Source organism: Schistocerca nitens, chromosome 1 (genome assembly GCF_023898315.1).
Source record: "Schistocerca nitens isolate TAMUIC-IGC-003100 chromosome 1, iqSchNite1.1, whole genome shotgun sequence".
Lineage (NCBI taxonomy): Eukaryota > Metazoa > Arthropoda > Insecta > Orthoptera > Acrididae > Schistocerca > Schistocerca nitens.
Genome location: NC_064614.1, coordinates 382,089,655 through 382,112,333, shown reverse-complemented (window position 1 = coordinate 382,112,333; position 22,679 = coordinate 382,089,655). Strand labels below are relative to the sequence as shown.

At 43.5% G+C, this 22,679-nt stretch overlaps 1 protein-coding gene across 1 annotated transcript in view; it reads right to left on the bottom strand.

Annotated features, from left to right (window-relative positions):
* The window catches only part of LOC126248530 (sodium channel protein Nach-like), a 157,288-nt gene that overhangs the window by 83,795 nt on the left and 50,814 nt on the right, over positions 1 to 22,679 (bottom strand). The window contains exon 5 of the mRNA XM_049949625.1: positions 12,289 to 12,416. Coding sequence (XP_049805582.1) covers positions 12,289 to 12,416 — 128 coding nt within the window. The remainder of the gene's footprint in view (positions 1 to 12,288; positions 12,417 to 22,679) is intronic.

Below are 22,679 nucleotides of genomic sequence, written 5' to 3'. Positions count from 1 at the left end.
GCTTGTGTAATATTGTTCCTATGCTTTAACAAGTAGTAAAACCGTGTGCTTGCGGAAAAAAATAGTCACCCTTAGAGAAATCATTACAAACATCATTCAACACCGTGAATTGGATAAACGCATTGTTTCGGTTAGGAAGTGAGCCGAAAAGGTTGTGCAAGTACGTCGCATACAGGTTAAGCCACTCGCTCAGCATTTGATCGCGCAGTTCTGCCAAACTGCGGGTATGTTGATGTCGGGGTTTTACCCGCTGTTCCAACATGTTCCATAGATTTTGAATGGGGCTCAAGCCAGGTGATTTTGTAGACAGTCAAAATGTAATAGGGTAGGGGGGGGGGTATTCAGGAAACCACATATTCTTCCATCCCGATGAACTTTGCTGTTTTCTTCTTTATGTGCCTGCGTGAGCAGCAGCCTCATGAGAGAGAACCGACTTGAAATGTTCATTAAATGCACTTCCCGTCACAATGTTTTCTCGCTGACTAGTGATGATGGACCTTCATTCACTTCCCGCAGCTATTCCTGTCTGTTTTGCCAGTGATTTTGATTGGCAAGACGTGAAACGCGTCTCCGGTCCCTCTCAGTCGAGATCTTTTTTCGACCATAATTCTGCCGTCGTGTTTCGTTTCTGAGTTAAACCACTGCTTGTAGGCATGCTGAACAGTCCGCCACGGAACTAATGGTTCAAACGGCTCTGTGCACTATGAGAGTTAACATCTGAGGTCATCAGTCCCCTAGAACTTAGAACTACTTAAACCTAACTAACCTAACGACATCACACACATCCATGCCCGAGGCAGGATTCGAACCTGCGACCGTAGCAGTTTCGCGGTTCCAGACTGAAACGCCTAGAACCTCTCGGCCACAACGGCCGGCTCCACGGAATACCAACGGCTCCAGCAATTTCACATTGTGTGGCCATGAGCACGACCAAGGAAGATTGTACCTTTTTACCACTTTGTCACGTCGTTAGTCTAATCCAGGTTTATGTACAATGTCCGCTTGAAACATAGTATATCACAAATCGCTTCACCCTTATGTTCACGTAGAGGAAGCACCCTATCGATTGAGCACGTGACTAGAACACTGATTCATCTGTGAAGGCTTAAAGGTTCATACGTGCGTGTGCAATAGGGTGACTAATTTTTTATCCAGTGAGCTTATTAGATTAATAAATAATTAAGTCAAGAATAAAATTTTATTCATGACTTGTTCAGGTCGTTGCGCATTAACTTTAGTTAGATTCTCTCAGATAAGAATATCTTGTATAGCCTACTATAATTACATTATTTGTATCTTTATTTATCTTAACAAAACTAAATCTAATGAATCATTTTAAAATATGTTCATTACTACGCACTTGTTATAACAAATTATACAGTTCCTTGCAATAACTATATAAGTAGTGGTAATACCGTTTCAGCTACAGTATTACCTATAGCAGGAAAAACACAGATTATATTAGTTTATGAATAGTAAAACTATAAGATTGTAGATTTGGACTGTGGGTGTCAGTAGCAAGGAACGTGAGAGAAAAAAGAGAGGGAGCTAAAGAGGAGTAATTAAGTAACTAAGAGAATGAAAAAGAATGTGGAGTGACTGAATGAGAAACGATAAAAGAAAAAGGCGTAAGTACGAGATTATGGAAGCATTTTCTTTAACGTTTAACAGAGGAAATATGACCATACATGTTGATTTTTTAGAGGAAAATTAAGATGTTGACAAAAAGAAGCACTTCTGTTCTTTTCCCCTTAAATACTATAGAGATTTGAATTAGGCAGAGTGCAGGATAGTTTGACCTAGAGAGCAGCAGTGGAAATGGATTTTGGTAATGTTTTCGTTTCATGGATGGTCACGATAAAACCCTTCAGTCGTGCATGAAGACAATAATGGAGGGGTCGGATGCCATTTTGAGAGGTGTTGCTTCTTTACTTCAATCTGTGGCCGCAAGTGGTCAACGTTGTCAGTAATGCAAACCAGACCGGACTCCATCGCACCACGTCCACACATGACCAACGGGGGGACAGGTCTGGTACTCGTATTCGATCAGTATTATAGGAACGAATGCGATACGCCAGATCCCTTGCCGCGGCGACGGTCACAGCACTCGCCACGGCTGTCGGGCAGCGGCAGCCAAGAAAAGATTCTGCTATATGAATGCGTAGTGTCTATTCTATAGGACGCATGCTAGAAAAAGCGGAATTCGCAGCTCTGATGCATAATATGTAAGCTGAAGGTGGATGAGGGGGGGGGGGGAGGGGGATGGAGAAAGGAAAGGAAAGGAAAAGGTAGGGAAAGAATTCATGATGTCAGCTATGTCGGGACTTAATGCAGAGTCAGCGCAAATTTGTGCCACACCGGTATCCGAACACGGGATCTCCTACTTACTAAGAATATAACTGAGTCCCCTCGATGGGCGAATCCACCACTTTCACTGGGAATGCCCAGTCACGTTAGAGCTTCTGCGGGAATCTCAAACGAGCGAGCAATGCTGCTATGGACGGGGACTGCAAATAGGCAGCGCTAGGTGGGAGCGTGGGTCGGCCGATAGGCGTTCCTACATAGTCCGAGTAACGCTATATTCAGGTGGCGAAGTGGTTAATGCAATTGTCTAATAAGCGCGAGATCCTGGGTTCGAATGCCGTTCCAGCACACAACTTCTACAAGGAGAATGCTACGTTGTGGCTGCGGCGCTAGGCTCTGATGGTATCGGACTCCAGCAGCGCAGAGCTAGGAGGACCTCCGGCCGGCCGGGGTGGCCGTGCGGTTCTAGGCGCTACAGTCTGGAACCGCGTGACCGTTACGGTCGCAGGTTCGAATCCTGCCTCGGGCATGGATGTGTGTGATGTCCTTAGGTTAGTTAGGTGTAAGTAGTTCTAAGTTCCAGGGGACTGATGACCTCAGAAGTTAAGTCCCATAGTGCTCAGAGCCATTTGAACCATTTTTTGAGGACCTCCGTTCGAGCCTCGCCACATATGAAGGCGGCTGGACCCCAGCGATGGGTACTGTAGTGACGGCCAGACCCTGTACACGTAGGCAGCAGTTGCGGTTGGAGGGCCGGTGGTGGTGGTGGTGGTGGCAACTGCGTCATAGGGATAGCATTGTCTTCGTGGCAGTGTCTCGCTCATACTGGGATCGTAACATTGTCCAGCTGTCCGACGATTTCGGGCTGGCAGAAGGAGAGGCGGATGGGACGGGGGGGAGGGGGGGGGGGAGGGGGAGGAGTATAATTACTGCTATCAGGAGAGTGGTCATGCAAATGACTGTCGCAATACTCTGTGTCGTCGAACTTCTTTGCTAATTCAGAAGCTTCTCAAGGATGGTCGGTATCAGCTGACGCCGTCATTACCTCGCCGAAGTAGGTCACCGCGGAAGCGACAAGTGGCTGAGGGTACATGTGGCAGCATAGATCGTTGACTGTGGTGGGTAGCGCTCGGAACTCGGCGTTTTCCTACCTGCACTGCTTGGTTGATAAAATGAGAGTACTACTCGCATATCATAAGGAGGCTATATTGTCGGAATAGTTTGCTTGCGATCAGGTTGTATCACATTGGCTGCTGGAACAAGTACTGCCTCCTCCTCTCGGTGTGGCCATTTATAGCTTTTAAAGTAAGTAAGCAGTTCATCTGAAGAGAAATGGACGTCTGTGTAAAGGGTAATCACAGAACTTGGGGGAGAACAACGTAGGTATAAATAATGTAACTGCGAAGAAATCACGAGTAACACAAGAATAGCTGAGATGGTTGACGAAAGAAGGAAGTACAGATATGTTCAACGAAATTCAGGAGAACAGAAATACAAGTCGCTTAGGAAAAAAATAAACAGGACGAGCAGGGAAGCTAAGGCGAAATGGCTGCATGAAAAATGTGAAGAAATCGAAAATGAAAAAATTGTCGAAAGAACTGACTCAGCACACAGAAAAGTCAAATCAACCTTCGCTGAAATTAAAAGCAAGGGCGGTAACGTTAAGAGCTCAATGGGAATTCCACTGTTAAATACAGAGGACAGACCCGATAGGTGGAAAGATTACAGTGAGGGAATCTATGAGGAGGAGGACTTATCTGATGAAGTGACCCACTGTTAGTATCAGAATTTAGATCAGATTTGGAAGACTTAAAATCAAATAAGGAAGACTGGATGCATAACAATACATCAGAATTTCTAAAATAATTGGGTAAATGAGAAATAAACGATTATTCACCTTGATGTGTTGAATGTATGAGACTGGCCAGTACCATAAGCCTTTCGCAAAAACATCATCCTCACAATTCCCAAGAATGTAAGAGCTGACAAGTACGACAAGTGTTAAACAATCAGCTTAACAGCTCGTGCATTCAAGTTGCTGACAATAATACTATACAGAAGAATTGAAAAGAAAACAGAGAATCTCTTACTTAGATGACTATCAGTCTGGCTTTAGGAAAGGTAAAGGCACGAGAGAGGTAATTCTGATGTTGCGGTTGATTATGGAAGCAAGATTAACGAAAATCAAAACACCTTCATAGGATTTGTAAATCTGGAAAAAGCGGTCGACGATGTCAAGTAGTGCAAGAGCTTCGAAAGTCAGAGAAAAATAGGGTTGGGGAAGGACTGATAATATACAAAATGTACATGAGCCAAGAGGGAACAATAAGAGTAGAAGACGATAACGAAGTGCTCGGATTAAAAAGGATGTAAGACAGGGATGTAGTCCGTCGACGCTCCTGTTCAATCTCTTCATCGAGGAAGCAATGACGGAAATGAAAAAAGTTGAAGAGCGGGACTAAAATTCAGGATGAAAGGGTATCAATGTTAAGTTCGCTGATGATATTGCTATCCTCAGTGAGAGTGAAGAAGAATTACATGATCTGTTGAAAGGAATGAACAGTCTGATGAGTACAGAATATGGATTGAGAGTGAATCGAAGAAAGGAGAAAAAAAAAAAAAGAGAAATAGCAGAAATCAGAATAGCGAGAAACGTAACATCATAGCTGTTGATCACGAAGTAAATGAAGTTAAGGAATTATGCTATCTAAGTAGCAAAATAACTCATGATGGACAGAGTAATGACATAAAAATCCGACTAGTAATGGCAAAAAGGGCATTCCTGGGCAAGACAAGTCTATTAGTATCAAACAAAGATCTTACTTTAAGGAAGAAATTTCTGAGAATACACGTTTGGAGCACAAAATTGTATGGCAGTGAGACATGGATTATGGGAAAGTGGAACAGAAGATAATCGAAGCATTTGAAATGTGATACTACATAAGAATGTTGGAAATTATGTGGACTCATAAGGTAAGGAATGATGAGGTTCTCCGCGGAATCGGCGAGGAAAGTAAGATGTGGAAAACGCTGCCTAGAAGAAGCAACAGGATGACAGGACGCCTGTTGAGAAATCAGGGTATAACTTCCATGGTATTAGAGGGAGCTGTAGAGGACAAAAGCTGTAGAAGAAGACGTTGATTGGAATACAGCGAGCAAATAATTGAGGACATAGGTTGCGAGTGCTACTCTGAGCTGAACAGATCGGCTCAGGAGAGGAATTCGTGACGGACCGCAACAAACCAGCCACAAAACTAACGATTCAAAATAAAAATGAACAAAAATGTAAAGAGTCAATGTTCCGCAGAAGTGACATGAAACTGACAGTGATCCACTAAAGGACCACGTACAGCCTCTCTTTCCATATTTCTGAATAATAATTGTAACCACTACGCAAGAAACCGAACACGAATCAACATTATTTTTGCTACAGCGTACAACACTGTTACATAGCTAAGGTCGGCAATGAGCATAATCATTATATAATACATTACACGTACCGTCTACCTCCAGTTGCATTCAAAACTATAACACATTTATGTTCGATTCATCTGTTTTCCCCCCTTTCCGAATAGAAAAACACGTTTACTACTTCCTGAGCCACATTAAGTTATCTAATCTGCTGAGAGTCTTCTGATATAATAGGAACACACTCATTTCCCCTGTTTTACTTTTGTTGACGTCCTCGAACACACCGAAACAGCTATACACAAGTTGCAAATTTAAAACGTTGGCCCTTCTTTAATACACTCTGTGAACCACCTTGATTTGAGGAAATTTAGACATCGGAAGGCTTGCATTCAGATTTGGGTGTGTCAACTTTATGACATGGGAAGTAATTAAATGGTTCGTTTTAGATGAAGTTGTCGAAAGCGCAGGGACAGCCAGTAGACAGGAGAACAGCGTATGAGCGACCATATAGTTGCCGCCATCCGTGTCTGCAACATATCTGTACGTCAGTCAGAATTTGTTTCCCGTGTGTCCTCTTGTACTGCGATGTCTAGATTCACTTCGTTGTGCACAGCAGTGGCATTTACCAAGCGGCGGGTGTGAGGCGGTTGTCTGGGACAAGGAGGTTGGCGTGGATTTAAAATGCGGAAAGTGGCACAACAATGTCCGTTGAGATTGGAATCTGTGGATTTTATAAGGGCAGAGTCTTCACTGGGGGGATGATTTGGTAACCTTTCACAGTTAACAGAACAGATCAAGATGAAGGCGACGGATGAACAAAGACACGGCGAGAAACACAGGCGTCGGCTGAGGCGAAGACTGGTTATGGTGGTTAAATGTGAACGAATTACTAGTGACGACAGCGAATTATAAATATTTCTGTAGAAATAAATATTAAACGTGATAAATATATCTGAAAATGAGGCTGATTACTGGACGTTTTGACGAGGGATCTGAGATGGTCGGTGTCGATAGCACAGAGTTTACTGCTTGCGCGCGTGGTCTTCCGGGGTAGCACGTACACACTTGAAAAGAGCAGACACTGATCGTCTCGCGGCAGTCGGTGTTCTAAAGGGCAAGTGGCATCGACGGACTTCTGCTGGTGGATTGCTCAGTTCGCTCAGTGATGGCCAAGAGGTACCGCGAACAACTCCATGTGTGATGTAGTATATTATCTGCTCAACTAGTGGACTTTGATTTGACGTTTTGCAGTTTAGTCATCATAGTGAGAAGCGTGTTCCCCTGCCATTTGTGTCAGAGCTCGTGGTGCTGTGCGGAAGTAAGCATTCTACGCCGCCGAGCTAGGTCTGCTTTGTCATCGTGCTGTTCTATACCAGTGTCAGCCTGAAAACAGATGCGGTGCAGGAGAGGCTAGTCTTCTGTTTTAATTTCACCATGGCGTCATGATGGGCGGGGAACAAATCTACTGGAATCATGTAAGCTATGCATCGTGGTTCTGTTATTCGTGGTGAGAATCTGCAATTTCAGGGGCGACTCTTTGGGTGAATTTTTTTAATACTATTAGTGAACTGTGTTAAGTTTAGAGCGATTAATTTTGTTTAAAGATTTTTCTCCTTTCATAACCTTTTTCTAATCCTTTTTAATACCTAATTGGTGAAACAGATTCTTACTACTTACATCAGTTTCAAAAATTTTGTGGTCACGCGTATTTTTTTAAATTAGCATAAGGTTTCTTGTAAGGGTTTTATCTTTTATGTATTTGGAAAAGAATTTTGTGTTAGTCAGTACAGCTGGTTCGAGCATTGGTGTGGGTTTTATTTAAGGGCTTTGAAAGAAAGTTATTGCAACGTGATGTTACAAGTTGTCTCCTCTGTTTTAGAAAACCAGCTGTTCTGAAATTGTATTTTATGTTACGTGCCTGAGGGTGGCTGCTGTTGGTATTATTTTCGTATGGAACTGGTTGGCCCTTTTTCTCATAGTCAAAACTGATCGGAATTTAATTTTGTCATGTGTTTGAACATTCCTTGATCATTATTTGTAATCTAACACCTGTAATAAAGTGTGGATTTGTTAAACTTATGGTCCGTAGTCCTAGTGCTCTTCATGTTGAACGTTAATAGTCCTCCTCCTGTTTTTATAATTATGTGATAAACTGTGACCCATTGTTACCTTACTTTGCTGCACAGTATATATATATTATCAGCTTTAAGTAGTTCTTTGCTTATTAAAGAGAGGGATGTATTACTGGGCTGCTCCGTTATTAGATGTTTTAATTTTCTGCTGAATAACTCGGTATCGACATTATTGTGTCAACACCTTTCCTATCAGCTTTCTCAACAAGTGGCAATGCAAACCAGCAAGTTAATTACAAAGTCATGTTGCCCAGACAGGAATAAAGTCAACTTAGGCGTGATACAGGGACCAGGGCGCCGCATTCGTGACCTGGATTACCACATGCCAGACCGTGGACGACGCACTGCCTGGGTCTCCTCAAGTGGCAAGAGGCGCGCCCCTCTCAATAAATACCTGGACAGGTCAGGCAGAAAACTCGCCGCCCAGACCTAGCAGTATCTATCCTTGACTGTGACCTATGTCGAGAGCTATTACCCGCTAGCCATAGACCCGATGTGGGTCATTCAACCCCGTCTGCAACTAGCGGCTGCATCCGCTAGCCACTCGTCTATCGGCCGCATCTAGGCATGATGCTGCCCTTGGCTGAGCGGCCACCATCCGACTAGGTCCTGCTTCAGGTTGCCACCGGCTCATTTTCGGACGCCTCTAAGGGATCCTCGAATGCAGTCTACACTTCGGTGCATCCCGCAACTGAACTATCGCGAGCTGCAGGGTGACTCACATTCGCGCACTGCTTCGTGTGGATGTCCAACGTAGCCATGCGATAGCCTGGGCGATGACGCTCCATGTCTATGGTGACCACCTCCCTGCCTGCCGTCCTCGCGCTGACGGCCGCCTCGTGCTGGACACGTCTTCTGCTGACGTGATCTCAGCTTCCCAGGTTCAAAGCACGAGACCAAGACACAGTCTTTAGTGGCTGTATGAGTTCTTGATTAATAGAACATGATAATAGTGCTAAATTTGTGATTCTACGACCACGGAAACATCCCCATACCTACTGTCCAGCGTATGATCCCAAGCCATCATCCTGGAACAGTAATAACTGGAGCCTAAAGAGCCAGTGACGTGAAACAATGTTGTGGATCAGCATACGTACCATCAGCGCAGCTTGGTGAGTGCAAACAAACCGGTTTACTCTGCTGTTTGCCATTCAAGTGTTATGCAAAAGTGGAGCACAGTGTTAAAGTTTGGTTTGTGAAAGTAGACGCAGGTATGAAGGTTGACTCAGACCTTTAGAGAAACATATTGTCATGTCGCAGTTTATACAAAAACCGTTGCACATCCTATTTTATAGGAGCCAATAAAGTCAATTATTTAAGGCTGCATGGAAACTGTAGACATTGTTTACTACTGCCAGTGACAGCAGTCCTAAGCTAATTACTTCTTCTCCATTCGGTGATGGAGACCTGTTATTTTCTGAAACCTAGAGGTCCTTCTTTAGCCAACTACTGGAAGGGAAGTTAATTTAGAAAGACTGGAGTATCATTAACTTGTTTTGCCCTGAAAGCTGCCCACAGCAGATGTAGAACAGGGAAGTCACTGTGTCCAATGTCCTCCATGCGTGAATGTTCGTGGTCCGAATGAGAGGGTCTGTGACTGGTTCACAGTAATTGTTTTGGTAGAAGAAGTATTTTCCCTCGCGTGTTTACCTTCCAGGCTTTTTGTTGGCCGGGTTTGGACATATGTTATCTAGTAGGAGAGATTCTCCATCTTCTTTCCGACGCCACACCATTGCTGGTTAACCATGACAAAATCAGAGAGAGTAGAATTTTGTTAAACTTGTTCATAATATTATTATTCCAGAATGAGATTTTCACTCTGCAGCGGAGTGTGCGCTGATATGAAACTTCCTGGCAGATTAAAACTGTGTGCCCGACCGAGACTCGAACTCGGGACCTTTGCCTTTCGCGGGCAAGTGCTCTACCAACTGAGCTACCGAAGCACGACTCACGCCCGGTACTCACAGCTTTACTTCTGCCAGTACCTCGTCTCCTACCTTCCAAACTTTACAGAAGCTCTCCTGCGAAACAAGAACTAGCACTCCTGAAAGAAAGGATATTGCGGAGACATGGCTTAGCCACAGCCTGGGGGATGTTTCCAGAATGAGATTTTCACTCTGCAGCGGAGTGTGCGCTGATATGAAACTTCCTGCCCGACCGAGACTCGAACTCGGGACCTTTGCCTTTCGCGGGCGAGTGCTCTACCTTCAGGAGTGCTAGTTCTGCAAGGTTCGCAGGAGAGCTTCTGTAAAGTTTGGAAGGTAGGAGACGAGGTACTGGCAGAAGTAAAGCTGTGAGTACAGGGCGTGAGTCGTGCTTCGGTAGCTCAGTTGGTAGAGCACTTGCCCGCGAAAGGCAAAGGTCCCGAGTTCGAGTCTCGGTCGGGCACACAGTTTTAATCTGCCAGGAAGTTTAATATTATTATTGGTTGGTACTCGCACGATCTGCTGCAGTTAGCTAGCGGGATTCCTACGCTTACGGAACTAGCCCTGTTTCAAACAGTAAAGTCAGAACACACTTGTCCTAAAATTCGAAGAGAACACTTGTACCAAGGGCTCCATGAGAACGCGCTTCACTTCAGGTTGCCGCAAAGAGGGGTGTCTTCGACGTAGAAGTATTGAGCCCGTGTTTCCAGCCGTTACCACAGCCATCTTTAGACTCGCTGTCTAAGATTCACAAGCATGAGCTGGTGATGCAATCACTGAGATGAGGGGGACGCCAGCTAGTTGCACCCACCATGCACTTCGGTGAATCCATTCATGTTCATTCTTGCTTCCCTGGCATTCTTTCTTTAAATGCTTAATCGGCTACGCAGTCAATGACCATACCCACGGCACAGTTTCATATTACGCTTTCATGTGTCCACCCAACTTTGCCAAGGCTATAGTTCATAATTACAACCTTTTGACCCTGAATTAGAGGTACATATGCTTGATTCAGTGAGCAAATAATTTTATCTGGTGTCTTATGACAATAAACCAAATTGTTATACTGACTGCTAGTTTCCTTTTGCAGTTAGATGAGCCTCTTCAGTAATATATCTGTGTGAGGTATGGTCTCATGTTTCATTCAGCCATCCATAGTAATTTTCATTTAGTGAGACGTTTTCCAGTTCATGACATTATTTCTCATAAGTCTGTATGATAGTATAGTGACGTTCCCTGCCATGTAGGTCACTGGGGAACGAACTTTTATCGTCTTACGGGTTTACTAAAAATCTTAACCGACGCCGCACAATATGCTGCTTTACACGCAGTTATGCGTGGGCAATGTAACCTGATGAGTACCGGGAGCATGGGTCAGCCGTCACTTGTAGTTTATTTTAAGTGTAGAAGGTATGGTCATTATGCATCGTTGGCTCTTACTCATAAAGAGTAAATAATGTTGAGAGTTTTACAGTATTGTTAATACTGAATAATCTCGCTACGTTTGTCATGTTATGTTGTCCTAACGTGGTAGATAGACACAGGAACAGATGTTTACCACTCGGTTAAGTACTTCAAACTTTGATAGAAGGTGCAGTTCAAATGAGATTAGGTACTATGGACTTGCGTAGGCAGTTAGACGCTTTGAAGAACAGATGCTCGTCCAGTTTTTGGAGCCTTCGTTGGATGCCAGACCTACTAGACTAGCTGATCCTTTTTTCGGTGAGACAGGGGAGGGAGTGTTGACATTTGCAGACAATTGGTTGGCAGCAGCAAAGCTAGATTGTTGGATAGATGAACAATTGTTAAATATGGCCAACTTAGGATTAATACGTCATATGTAATGTACCAAGAAGTCCTGAGAAATGCTGTGACGTTTGAAGTGCTGAAGAAGGACTTAGTAGAACGGTACGGAAGGCAGGATAGTTGTAGGTATTATTGAGAGCTGTTACACAATGTGTTACAGAAACAAGTGAAGTCCAGAAGCTTCATGGATAAATAAGAAAATTCAGTGTTAAAACCCACGAGTTAACGGAAAGTGACGACACAAATACGGACCTTCTGCGTGAAGCAGAACAGAGGGCATTAGATACATTTTATACGGAGATTATGTGCAGAATTTCGGAAGTCTTAGCTGGAGCTATAGGCAAAGCTTTGGCTTTAGAAGAAATAAACCAGCAACCAAAGTTCGTGACAAGTATTTTTTCCATTGATGTCAAGTGTTATCGTCCTGAACGTTTGGGTCACATGCGGTGAGACTGCTAACACCACAGTGCAAAATGTGGAAAGGTTGGACTTCGAGGCTATGTAGCGAGTGTAAACTGAAGGGCCAAAACGGAAATAATCAATGATCAAACGGCTAATGGGACCCCAGGGCTGCCGAGTAGTATTTCCTGTGAATTTCAGTCTGTCACCGTAATAAATGAAGGATAAAGTTGAACAGACGTCAGGCATATTCAGTGTGAGTCTCAGATGGGGTATAAGTGTCTCCACAGCGCCACCAAAAACGTACTCACTCGGTGTTGTAGTTGAAAGAGCAGCAGAAGCCCGCGTCTGACTTCTGACGAGTGAAGAGCTGCGAGCAGTTGACGATTTGTTTCCGCCAGAGGCAGCGGACCATCAGCGACTCGCAGGACGGAGCCAGCTGCAAAGAACCTCTGCATCTTATACCACCATCTACTGTGTTTTTTCTTTTCCTTGATATTGGAAATAAGTTTAAATCCATCACATAAACTAAAAGAAACTGTACATAATCCACTAAATTTATCTACAAGCTACTTCAGACAGCTGGAGTGGTGAAGCGCTAGAGATCCAGTCTGCGTTCTCTGATATTATGGGATTAAAAAAAAATAGGAGGAAAAATAAAGCACATGCCAGTAACGGATAGAAGAGAAACAATTATATTTTCGCTGGTACTGATTACTAATGATTAACGTTATAGAAGTTCAGTATTTTTGTATGTAGAGGGCTATTCAAAAAGAAGGAATAGATTCAGACATTTATTACTTCCAAACTGCAAAAGATACGAACATAATTCCAACGTTCCTGGAAAGAGAGAAGTTCAAATTTTTATGCATTCAGTGTGAACGACATGTGTTACATGACAAATATCAAGACAGTGGATCACTTATTGCGACACACGAAGCAGCTGGTCTCTAGTTATCGAATTCGTATCTTCAGCAATGCGACTGCGCAGGCTTTCGAGATTGTCAGGCACAGGGAGAAAAAAATTCTCTTAACACGTCCGATGTTAGCTGAATGAAAACATTCCAGAACGTTGGACTGCAAGAGGAGCAGCAGAAGATGAGGTCTCCAGACCTCACACATTGTCACTGTTATCTGTGGGTTTACGTAAAAGACCGCATTTTTATGCCTCCTATGCCCGAACCTCTTGAAAATTTGCGACATCACATTGTTGAAGCTGTGAATTCGATAACAAGGTACCACCTGCTTCGTCTGTTGCAGGAAATTAGCCACCGTTTAGATATTTGTCGTGTAACACATGGCGCTCACATTGAATGCATAAAACTTTGATCTCTGTTTCTCCTTTTGAACAGCCCAGTATTCTTCTAATGGTAAAATATTAAATAACAATTTTTCTGCATTGGTTATTCTGGTTTTAATAATGGAACATTCATAGTCACCAGCCGAATTCGAAACATAAGTAACTCCCTAAAATATCTTTTTTAATTATTATTTTACCTGATATACTTGACGCTTAAATCCGATAAGAAGGAGCAGTAGCGTCCCTTCCTACATGCACGAATTCTTTACATATCGATACGAATCTTACATAAGGCAGGCCAAAAAGAATTTGGGGAAAAACTCTTGAATTAAGATTGGCGAAATTATGTAGATACTTCGTCATTTTAATAACCCACAAGAAACTTCGACGACGTAGGAATCGTTTATGCTGTGTCAAAAGCGGAATACTTTTATGAGTAATTGAAACTTATGCGGTATGATGCAACTCGTTGATTTGGGCGGGCACTGCAAAGGGCCGCTAACGGTGTACCTTAGTAGACATGCAGGTTCCGCCTGAGTATCTACGGTAATAAAAAAGGAACAACGAATAACAGATGTGAGTTACACTGTTTGGTACGCTTGGATACCCGATTTAAGTGAACAGCAGTTAAAAAAAAGATACTGCAGTTGGAAACCAGTCTGATACCAGACAGCGAAAGTTAAGTAAGTTTTTAGTAAGGCTGTACTGCACAGAACTGCAAATCAGTGGTGCTGCAATTTGCTTATGCCATCTGAACGTATTGTAATGTTGTTGGGTGCGTACGAAACAGATCTCTACCTGTTTCTATCTGTACGTTTCTATTTTCCCCTAACTATAGAAAGGTGAGAGAAGCATTGGAGGTGCTTCGAAACAGTGATAAATTCAGTGTAGATACATTTTGAGTGGGTCGTTGGTGGTGACATTAGTGTCAGGTTACAGATAGTGCTAAGGGCGGAGAGCTAATTTTCTGTGCCTTTGAAATAAACTGAAAAAGAAGGAAAATCTTACAGTTTTAAGCGCGTCGACACAGTTTGCTTGTAGACAGTCTGCAGAGTGATAGGTATTAATGCTGAGAGGAAGCGCATTTACTGTAAAAACTGGTTGAAAACGAGCTTCTCACCAGGCTATGGAGACCGAAGGGATGTCTACCAGCCGCCGTGTCAGCCTCCTCCTTGTGACGTCATGCGGATGCGGTATGTCCCACTCCACACCGTCCCAAGCCAATAGGATAGGTGTGGGGCTGGTGATTGGGAGGGGTGGGAGGGGGACCCACATGCAGGCTGATAAAAATGCATGATGTCATCGGGGTTCTGTGGGTGGTCGTGGTTGAGCTGGGGGAGTAATTAATTGATCGATTTAATTAATTTGCATATCAATTTGATATCAATTTATTATCAAAACTGCACAAGCACCGCCAGTAACGTACTAGTAATGGTAACTGCCACGTCTCCGGAAAACCGACAGATTCGGCCAATTTCCCGTGATGGTATGGGGAGGCATCAGTGTTGACAGCCGTACGCATTTTTTCGTTGTCCATGGTCGCTTTACCGCCGGGAAGTACACCGAGCAGATCATGTTGGCCAATCTGGTGTCTGCTGCATACAGTGGTGGCTCCGAATTCTTTCTCATACACGATAATGCCATATACTATGTGGCTGGAGTCACCAGAGATGCGAAGCCGAAACATTGAAGTAATGTAGTTGCCAACGCTGTGTCCTGACCTAAATCCCATTGAGCATGTCTGGGACAAACCTGACAGACGTGTCCCACCAAAGACTCTCCAATAACTTTCAAGGGTTCTCACCGAAGAATGGGTACGGGCACCACAGAGCGACCTCCGTAGACTTACATAGAACATGCCACATAGGTGTTATGCCGTGATAAACGCTCATGGTGGGCACAAACGTTAGTGCAGCTCTCAGCGTCTTCTGAAAACTGGAGGATAGCAGACGCCCAAAACTATGTTCCCCTCATTCTTTTGAGCAGTGTATAATCTTGAATATCAGATAGGTTGATCGGATAACTAACGAAGAGGTACTGAATCGAATCGAGAAGAAAAGAAATTTATGACACCATTTGATGATAGAAGGAATTAATCGAGATATCAAGGTTTAGTAAACTGGTAAGGGAGGGAAGTGAGGGGAACCAAGGCTCAAAAACAGTAAGTACGTGCGTTCAAATTAATGTGCAGCTATGAAAAGGCTTGCTCAAAATGACTAGCGTGGGGAGCTGCATTAAACATATCTTCGGACTGAAAATGCCACCAATACTGACAATACACTGCCTAAAATAAGGATTATAATTGCATGTAACAGAAAATGGAAACAGTATTTCGTTATCATCCGAGTGGCAAGGTAGAGACATCGAGGTACATAATGGAACTTCAAATGTTCTGGCAGGAGGGCATTTTTATGTCTTTTGTTTATTCAGTTCATTTGTGCATAGAGATGTGTTCTATGAAAAGTTACTAACAGAGCCAATCAATAATGAAATGAACTAGCAAGCACAAAAATAATCAGACCTCTGGCTGCTTGTGCCACAAGACTTCGAGCACCAACCAACAAAGCGGCCATCGATCACTTGCTGGTCTGTTTGATGGCTGCTAGTTATTGCGGAACACCATACCATCCTGTGATCGAAAATTTCGATTCGTAATACAGTTTTCAGGGTTCGATTTCCACGATTACTATAGAGGAGAAAAATACGGAATAGAGTACACGGAGAACACAGCACAAATGAAATTTGGAGTAATTGCATTGAGTGATCCACTCAGGTTATAATAACTGTTGCCTTTATGACAGCACACTGTAGGTCCCAAACATTTGCACTAGATATGGAGACGTTTACCCTGTTTCTCTTCTTAATTAAATATTGATCCTGTTTTAAGTCCATCACAATACTCGCAGTGAAATGAGCAGTTCAGTGAATGTCAGTTGCGGCAGGACGAAAGAAGTGTAGGCCAACTGGGCAGGCCCCGAATTGACTGATATTTGTTCTACACCGACAGCCGCTAAAAACCGTTTATGCTGTGAAGTCTGAGGAAATTTATTTTGCTAACGGACAAAAATGTTACCTCTCAACTTATTCATGCATATCAAGTGGAGCTCTATTTTCTTTTTCTCCTTTTCTTGCAAACTTGAGAAACCCTCTCATACACGAAATCTTTACGAAAGTGCGTACGATTTTACACGCTTTTTCATAGACAAGAAGTTACTTATGTATTTCCATGAATCTGACAATTTTCAATGGGCAATGGATTATTTTACAGGATATCATCTTTATCGAAATATCACCTGCTGAATTCATTGGTTCTTTCAGAGCTGTGTGAAGGCACGATTAGAAAATTAAATTTTTAATCATAATTACCGGTCTACGAGATTTTACTTCGATGCATAAGTAAGCAGTAACTGAGTCCAACCTCGCGGTCTGAAGCATCAGCTGTTCAGAATCACAAAGTCACACTACCTACGAGAATAATCAGCGTCAGAAAAAAATTACGGACAAGAAAACAGGTGGTGAAAATTACTAGTAGCAGCAGGCTTGAAGCAAAGTGATGGGAACACGAAAAATTAAATTAAAGTGGTTGAGGGGTAAGCGGAAAATACTGAAGCGATAATCAGACGCTACAATTATAATGTCGGTTCAACATAAATTCATTATAACAAAAAGAGGTAATCTATACGACGTAAGCATACTACAAGCGACAAAGAAGAAATTACACTGTTTGGTAGAGAAGACGAAATCCATCTACGTCTCCTTGATTACTCTACAGTTCAGAATTCAGTGCCTAGCAGAAGGTTAATCGAACCATCGTCAAGCTATTTCTCTACCGTTTCACTCTCTAACAGCGCCGGGATAAACTAATTCTTAAATCTTTCCACGCGAGAGCCGATTCTCTCATTTTATTATGATGATAATTCCTCCCGTTGTAGGTGGGCACCCACAAAATATTTTCACTTTCTGATCAGAAAGTTAAATTTCATGAGAAGATCATGCCGCAATGAAAAATGCCTTCGTTTTATGATTACCACCCTATTCGAGTATCATATCCGTGGTACTCTCTCCCTTATTTTACCATAATACGAAACGAGCTCCTCCTTTTTGAGCTTTTTCGATGACTTCCGTTGATTCTATCTGATACCACACAGCAATACTCCAGATGAGTGCGGAAAAGCTTAGTGTAAGGAGTCTATTTAGCATCCCTGTTGCATTTTCTAGCTGTTCTGCCAATAAGTTGTAGCCTTTGGTTTGCTTCCCCCACAGTATTATCTATGAGGTCGTTCCAATTTAAATCATTCGTGGTTGTATTCCCTAGGTATTTAGTTGAGTTTGCAGCCTTTAAATGTGTATGCTTTATCCTGTTAGTTAAACGCATTCGAGAAATTCAATATATGGGAGAATTCATCAACTGTGTGAAAGGACGTACTATCAACGGAGAACGTAATAAAGTGAACCTGAAAGTAAACGGAATGTTTCTGAGAAGTGAGTCAATTAGTGCACGTGGAACAGGTGTTACTGCACTTCAAACGAAGGTGGTAGGCTTCCTTGTCCCGTCGACAATGTCACCACAAGCTCGGACTAAGAAAGGATGGTGAAGTAAATCAACTGTGTGTGTGTAAAGGAACCATCTTCTTCCATATAAAAAAACGGCTTTCAGATTGTTTATCCATTTATTTTTAATTTTATAACAGACAACGTTAACGAGGGCACGTGCAAAAATAACAGTAATACTATTCTTCGCAAGTCACGAAGCTAGGTGTATGCGACAAGTAACTGGAATGTCGTATGTCAAATGTAGTGAGGGAAAGCAACTTGAGGTAACGAGCACAGAAGACGAACGTAGCTCAGTAGTCAAGCTTTGAAAGACAGAACACTTATTTTCGTGGTAGAGTCAGTGGCGAATACAGAAAAACCTCAAGGAGGGAGCGCTGAAGTTGTCTCGACTACCTTTACTTTTACCGTAATAAAAAATAATTAAGTCACATGCGAAGTTTAAGAAAGTTTTTTTTTTAACTGATTATACACATATACAAATACCTACTGGGAAAGCGACAAGCCAATATCTACCTTACGACGTATAGTCGTATAATATAAGGGTGACTTTCCGTTCCTTTCTAGTGCATTCGGTAGAGGGCCTATATAGTAACAATGCGTTTTTAGGAATCTACTCGAAAGTCAATATTACCGGAGATACACGCATCAATAGTTTCCCATACCTAACTCGTATTATGAGTTAGGTATGGGAAACTATTGTTACGTTATTGGTAAAATATTGTTACTTATTCATTCTTTGGTCTTAATATTTCTACTTCTGAATGTAAACTAGCTTCCTATTGGTGAATAGTCCGTATTTGTAGCGCTACGTATCGAAGGTTCTCTGTACAAGAAAACAGTAGAATATTCGCGAACAAATTCCGGACAGATTAACTTTTCGAGATCACTAGAATGGCCGCGGCTTTTCTCGTAGGTATGTGTTAGATATCTATGTGCCAGACAGAAACGTATAAAATACGATGACGCGGTCGCGAGTGCTACATAGTAAATTACAACTACTAGATAACTCGATTCAGTCGAATCGACTGACGAAGGAAACGAACGAATAGCGTGCGGGCTGACTGGCGGGGGCCGGCGCGGGTGGCAATATGGGCGGCCCCGCAAGTATAGCCCCCACTGGCCGTAGTTTACGATGCTAAACACAAATTTTTCAAAGTTCAGTGTTCGCTGAGTGAGCTGAAAATCTGAGTAGCGACCACCAGGACAAAGGAGGATAATTTTTATACTAGAAACGTTACATTACAGCCGTCCTCAACATCTTAGAAGTATTTCTCCTCTCAGCGCGCTCCCGACATATGTGAACCTGCGAAACCAAGACTCAGAGATGTGGTGAAGAGTCAGGAGTTGTCATAATAAAACGATCTTTAATCATTGTTCCACAGGTTTAGTTTCCATTGGTGTGACTATCCATCACCAGAGAAATAGAAAGAACTACAATCTCCAAATAAGGTCCTCAACACTGCAATCAGTAAAATACGTGATTGGCCCCTCTTAGTGCATTTACGATACCTACAATACATCAGACGCAGAGGTATTATCTGCAATGTTTAAACTGACTGTAAATCGTGTCGTCGAGAGGTATGTGCCAAGTAAATACACTCCTGGAAATGGAAAAAAGAACACATTGACACCGGTGTGTCAGACCCACCATACTTGCTCCGGACACTGCGAGAGGGCTGTACAAGCAATGATCACACGCACGGCACAGCGGACACACCAGGCACCGCGGTGGTGGCCGTCGAATGGCGCTAGCTGCGCAGCATTTGTGCACCGCCGCCGTCAGTGTCAGCCAGTTTGCCGTGGCATACGGAGCTCCATCGCAGTCTTTCACACTGGTAGCATGCCGCAACAGCGTGGACGTGAACCGTATGTGCAGTTGACGGACTTTGAGCGAGGGCGTATAGTGGGCATGCGGGAGGCCGGGTGGACGTACCGCCGAATTGCTCAACACGTGGGGCGTGAGGTCTCCACAGTACATCGATGTTGTCGCCAGTGGTCGGCGGAAGGTGCACGTGCCCGTCGACCTGGGACCGGACCGCAGCGACGCACGGATGCACGCCAAGACCGTAGGATCCTACGCAGTGCCGTAGGGGACCGCACCGCCACTTCCCAGCAAATTAGGGACACTGTTGCTCCTGGGGTATCGGCGAGGACCATTCGCAACCGTCTCCATGAAGCTGGGCTACGGTCCCGCACACCGTTAGGCCGTCTTCCGCTCACGCCCCAACATCGTGCAGCCCGCCTCCAGTGGTGTCGCGACAGGCGTGAATGGAGGGACGAATGGAGACGTGTCGTCTTCAGCGATGAGAGTCGCTTCTGCCTTGGTGCCAATGATGGTCGTGTGCGTGTTTGGCGCCGTGCAGGTGAGCGCCACAATCAGGACTGCATACGACCGAGGGACACAGGGCCAACACCCGGCATCATGGTGTGGGGAGCGATCTCCTACACTGGCCGTACACCACTGGTGATCGTCGAGGGGACACTGAATAGTGCACGGTACATCCAAACCGTCATCGAACCCATCGTTCTACCATTCCTAGACCGGCAAGGGAACTTGCTGTTCCAACAGGACAATGCACGTATCCCGTGCCACCCAACGTGCTCTAGAAGGTGTAAGTCAACTACCCTGGCCAGCAAGATCTCCGGATCTGTCCCCCATTGAGCATGTTTGGGACTGGATGAAGCGTCGTCTCACGCGGTCTGCACGTCCAGCACGAACGCTGGTCCAACTGAGGCGCCAGGTGGAAATGGCATCATGGCAAGCCGTTCCACAGGACTACATCCAGCATCTCTACGATCGTCTCCATGGGAGAATAGCAGCCTGCATTGCTGCGAAAGGTGGATATACACTGTACTAGTGCCGACATTGTGCATGCTCTGTTGCCTGTGTCTATGTGCCTGTGGTTCTGTCAGTGTGATCATGTGATGTATCTGACCCCAGGAATGTGTCAATAAAGTTTCCCCTTCCTGGAACAATGAATTCACGGTTTCTTATTTCAATTTCCAGGAGTGTAGATTAAGGATGGTGTAAAAATCAAATTCGGAAAACGCTGAAGAAACAGAGATAGTTGCACTCTCGGTTCGAAAAGAACCTGAAATGTTGACTGGCAAAATTCATTCGAAGATCAATGTACACATTAGCGAAAGAATTTGCTGGCAACCCGAGAAATTTCTGGTCATACAAAAAAACACAAAGCTTTCGAAGGCTTGTACCTAGTCACTAGTCGACCAGTCTAGAGTGGCAATAGAACACGGCAAAACGAAAGCTGTAGTTTTAAATTTCATCTTAAGAAATCACTAGTGCAGGAGGAACGTACAAACATACCGTCATTTGACCGTCGCACAGACTCCCAAATGGAAGACATGGAAATGGGCATCGTGGCGTAGAGAAGCAACTGAAAAAGTTAAAAACAAATAAATCGCCAGATCCAGATGGAATCCCAATGCGGTTTATCACAGAGTACTCTGCGGGATTGGCCTCTTACTTAGCTTGCATTTTACATCTACATCTACGTCCATAACTACATGAATACTCTGCAATTCACAATTAAGTGCCTGGTTGAGGGTTCATCGAACCATCTTCAAGCTATTTCTCTGCCGTTTCACTCTCTAACAGCGTGCAGGGAGAACGAGGACTTAAAATATTTCTGTGCGAACTTTGGTTTTTCTTATTTTATCATGATGATCAATTCTCCCTACGTAGCTGGACACCAACAAAATATTTTCGCAATCTGAGGAGAAAGTTGGTGAGTCAAATTTCTCGAGAAGATCCTGCAGGGGAAAAAAAAGAACACTGCTGTTTTAATGATTGCCACCCCAATACACGTATCATGTCCGTGGTGCTCTCTCCGCTACTTCGCGATAATACGAAACGAGCAGACCTTCTTTTTTTTTTTTTCGGTGTCCTCCATCGGTCCCATCTGACGTGAATCCAACACCAAACAACAGTACTCTAGAAGAGGTTGGACAAGCGTGGTGTAAGCAGCCTCTTTAGTAGACCTGTTGCACGTTCTAAGTGTTCTGCCACTAAATCGCAGTCTTTGGTTTGCTTTCCTCACAACGGTATCTATGAGATCGTTCCAGTTTAATCTATTCGTAACTGCACTGTCTAAGTATTTAATTGAATTAACAGCCTTTAGATTTGTGCGGTTTGTCGTGTACCGAAATTTAACGGATTTCTTTTAGTACTCATGTGGGTGACTCGACGCTTTTCATTATTTAGAGGCGATTCCCACTTTTCGCATCATACACATATCTTCTCTAAATCATATTACAATTGGATTTGATTATATGATTTTACAATGTGGTAAATGACGGCGTTATCTGCAAACATTCTAAGAGGAGTACTCAGATTTTGTCTTATGTCGCTTATGTAGGTTAGGAACAGCAGAGGGGCTGTAACACTTCCTTGTACAACAGCAGATATTACTTCAGTTTTACTCTATGACTTTTCATCAATTACTACGAACTGTGTAACCTATCTGACAGCAAATTGCAAATCCAGTCGCACAGCTGAAGCGAGCGCGAAATTTGATTAGAAGTCGGTTGTGAGGAACGGTGTGAAAAACCTTCTGGAAATCTAAAATTGTAGAATCAATTTTACACCCCATGTCGATAGCACTCATTACTTCGTAAGAACAAAGAGATCGTTGTTTCCCACAAGAACGATGTTTTCTGAATCCGTATTATTAGTCAATAAATCGTTTTCTTCGAGGTAATTCATAATGCTCGAACACAGCATATGTTGCAAAATCCTACTTCAACTCGACGTTAGTGATGTGGGTTTGTATTTCAGCGGATTACTCCTGTTCCTTGACTATTTGTTCGACCTGTGCACCTTTTCTGTCT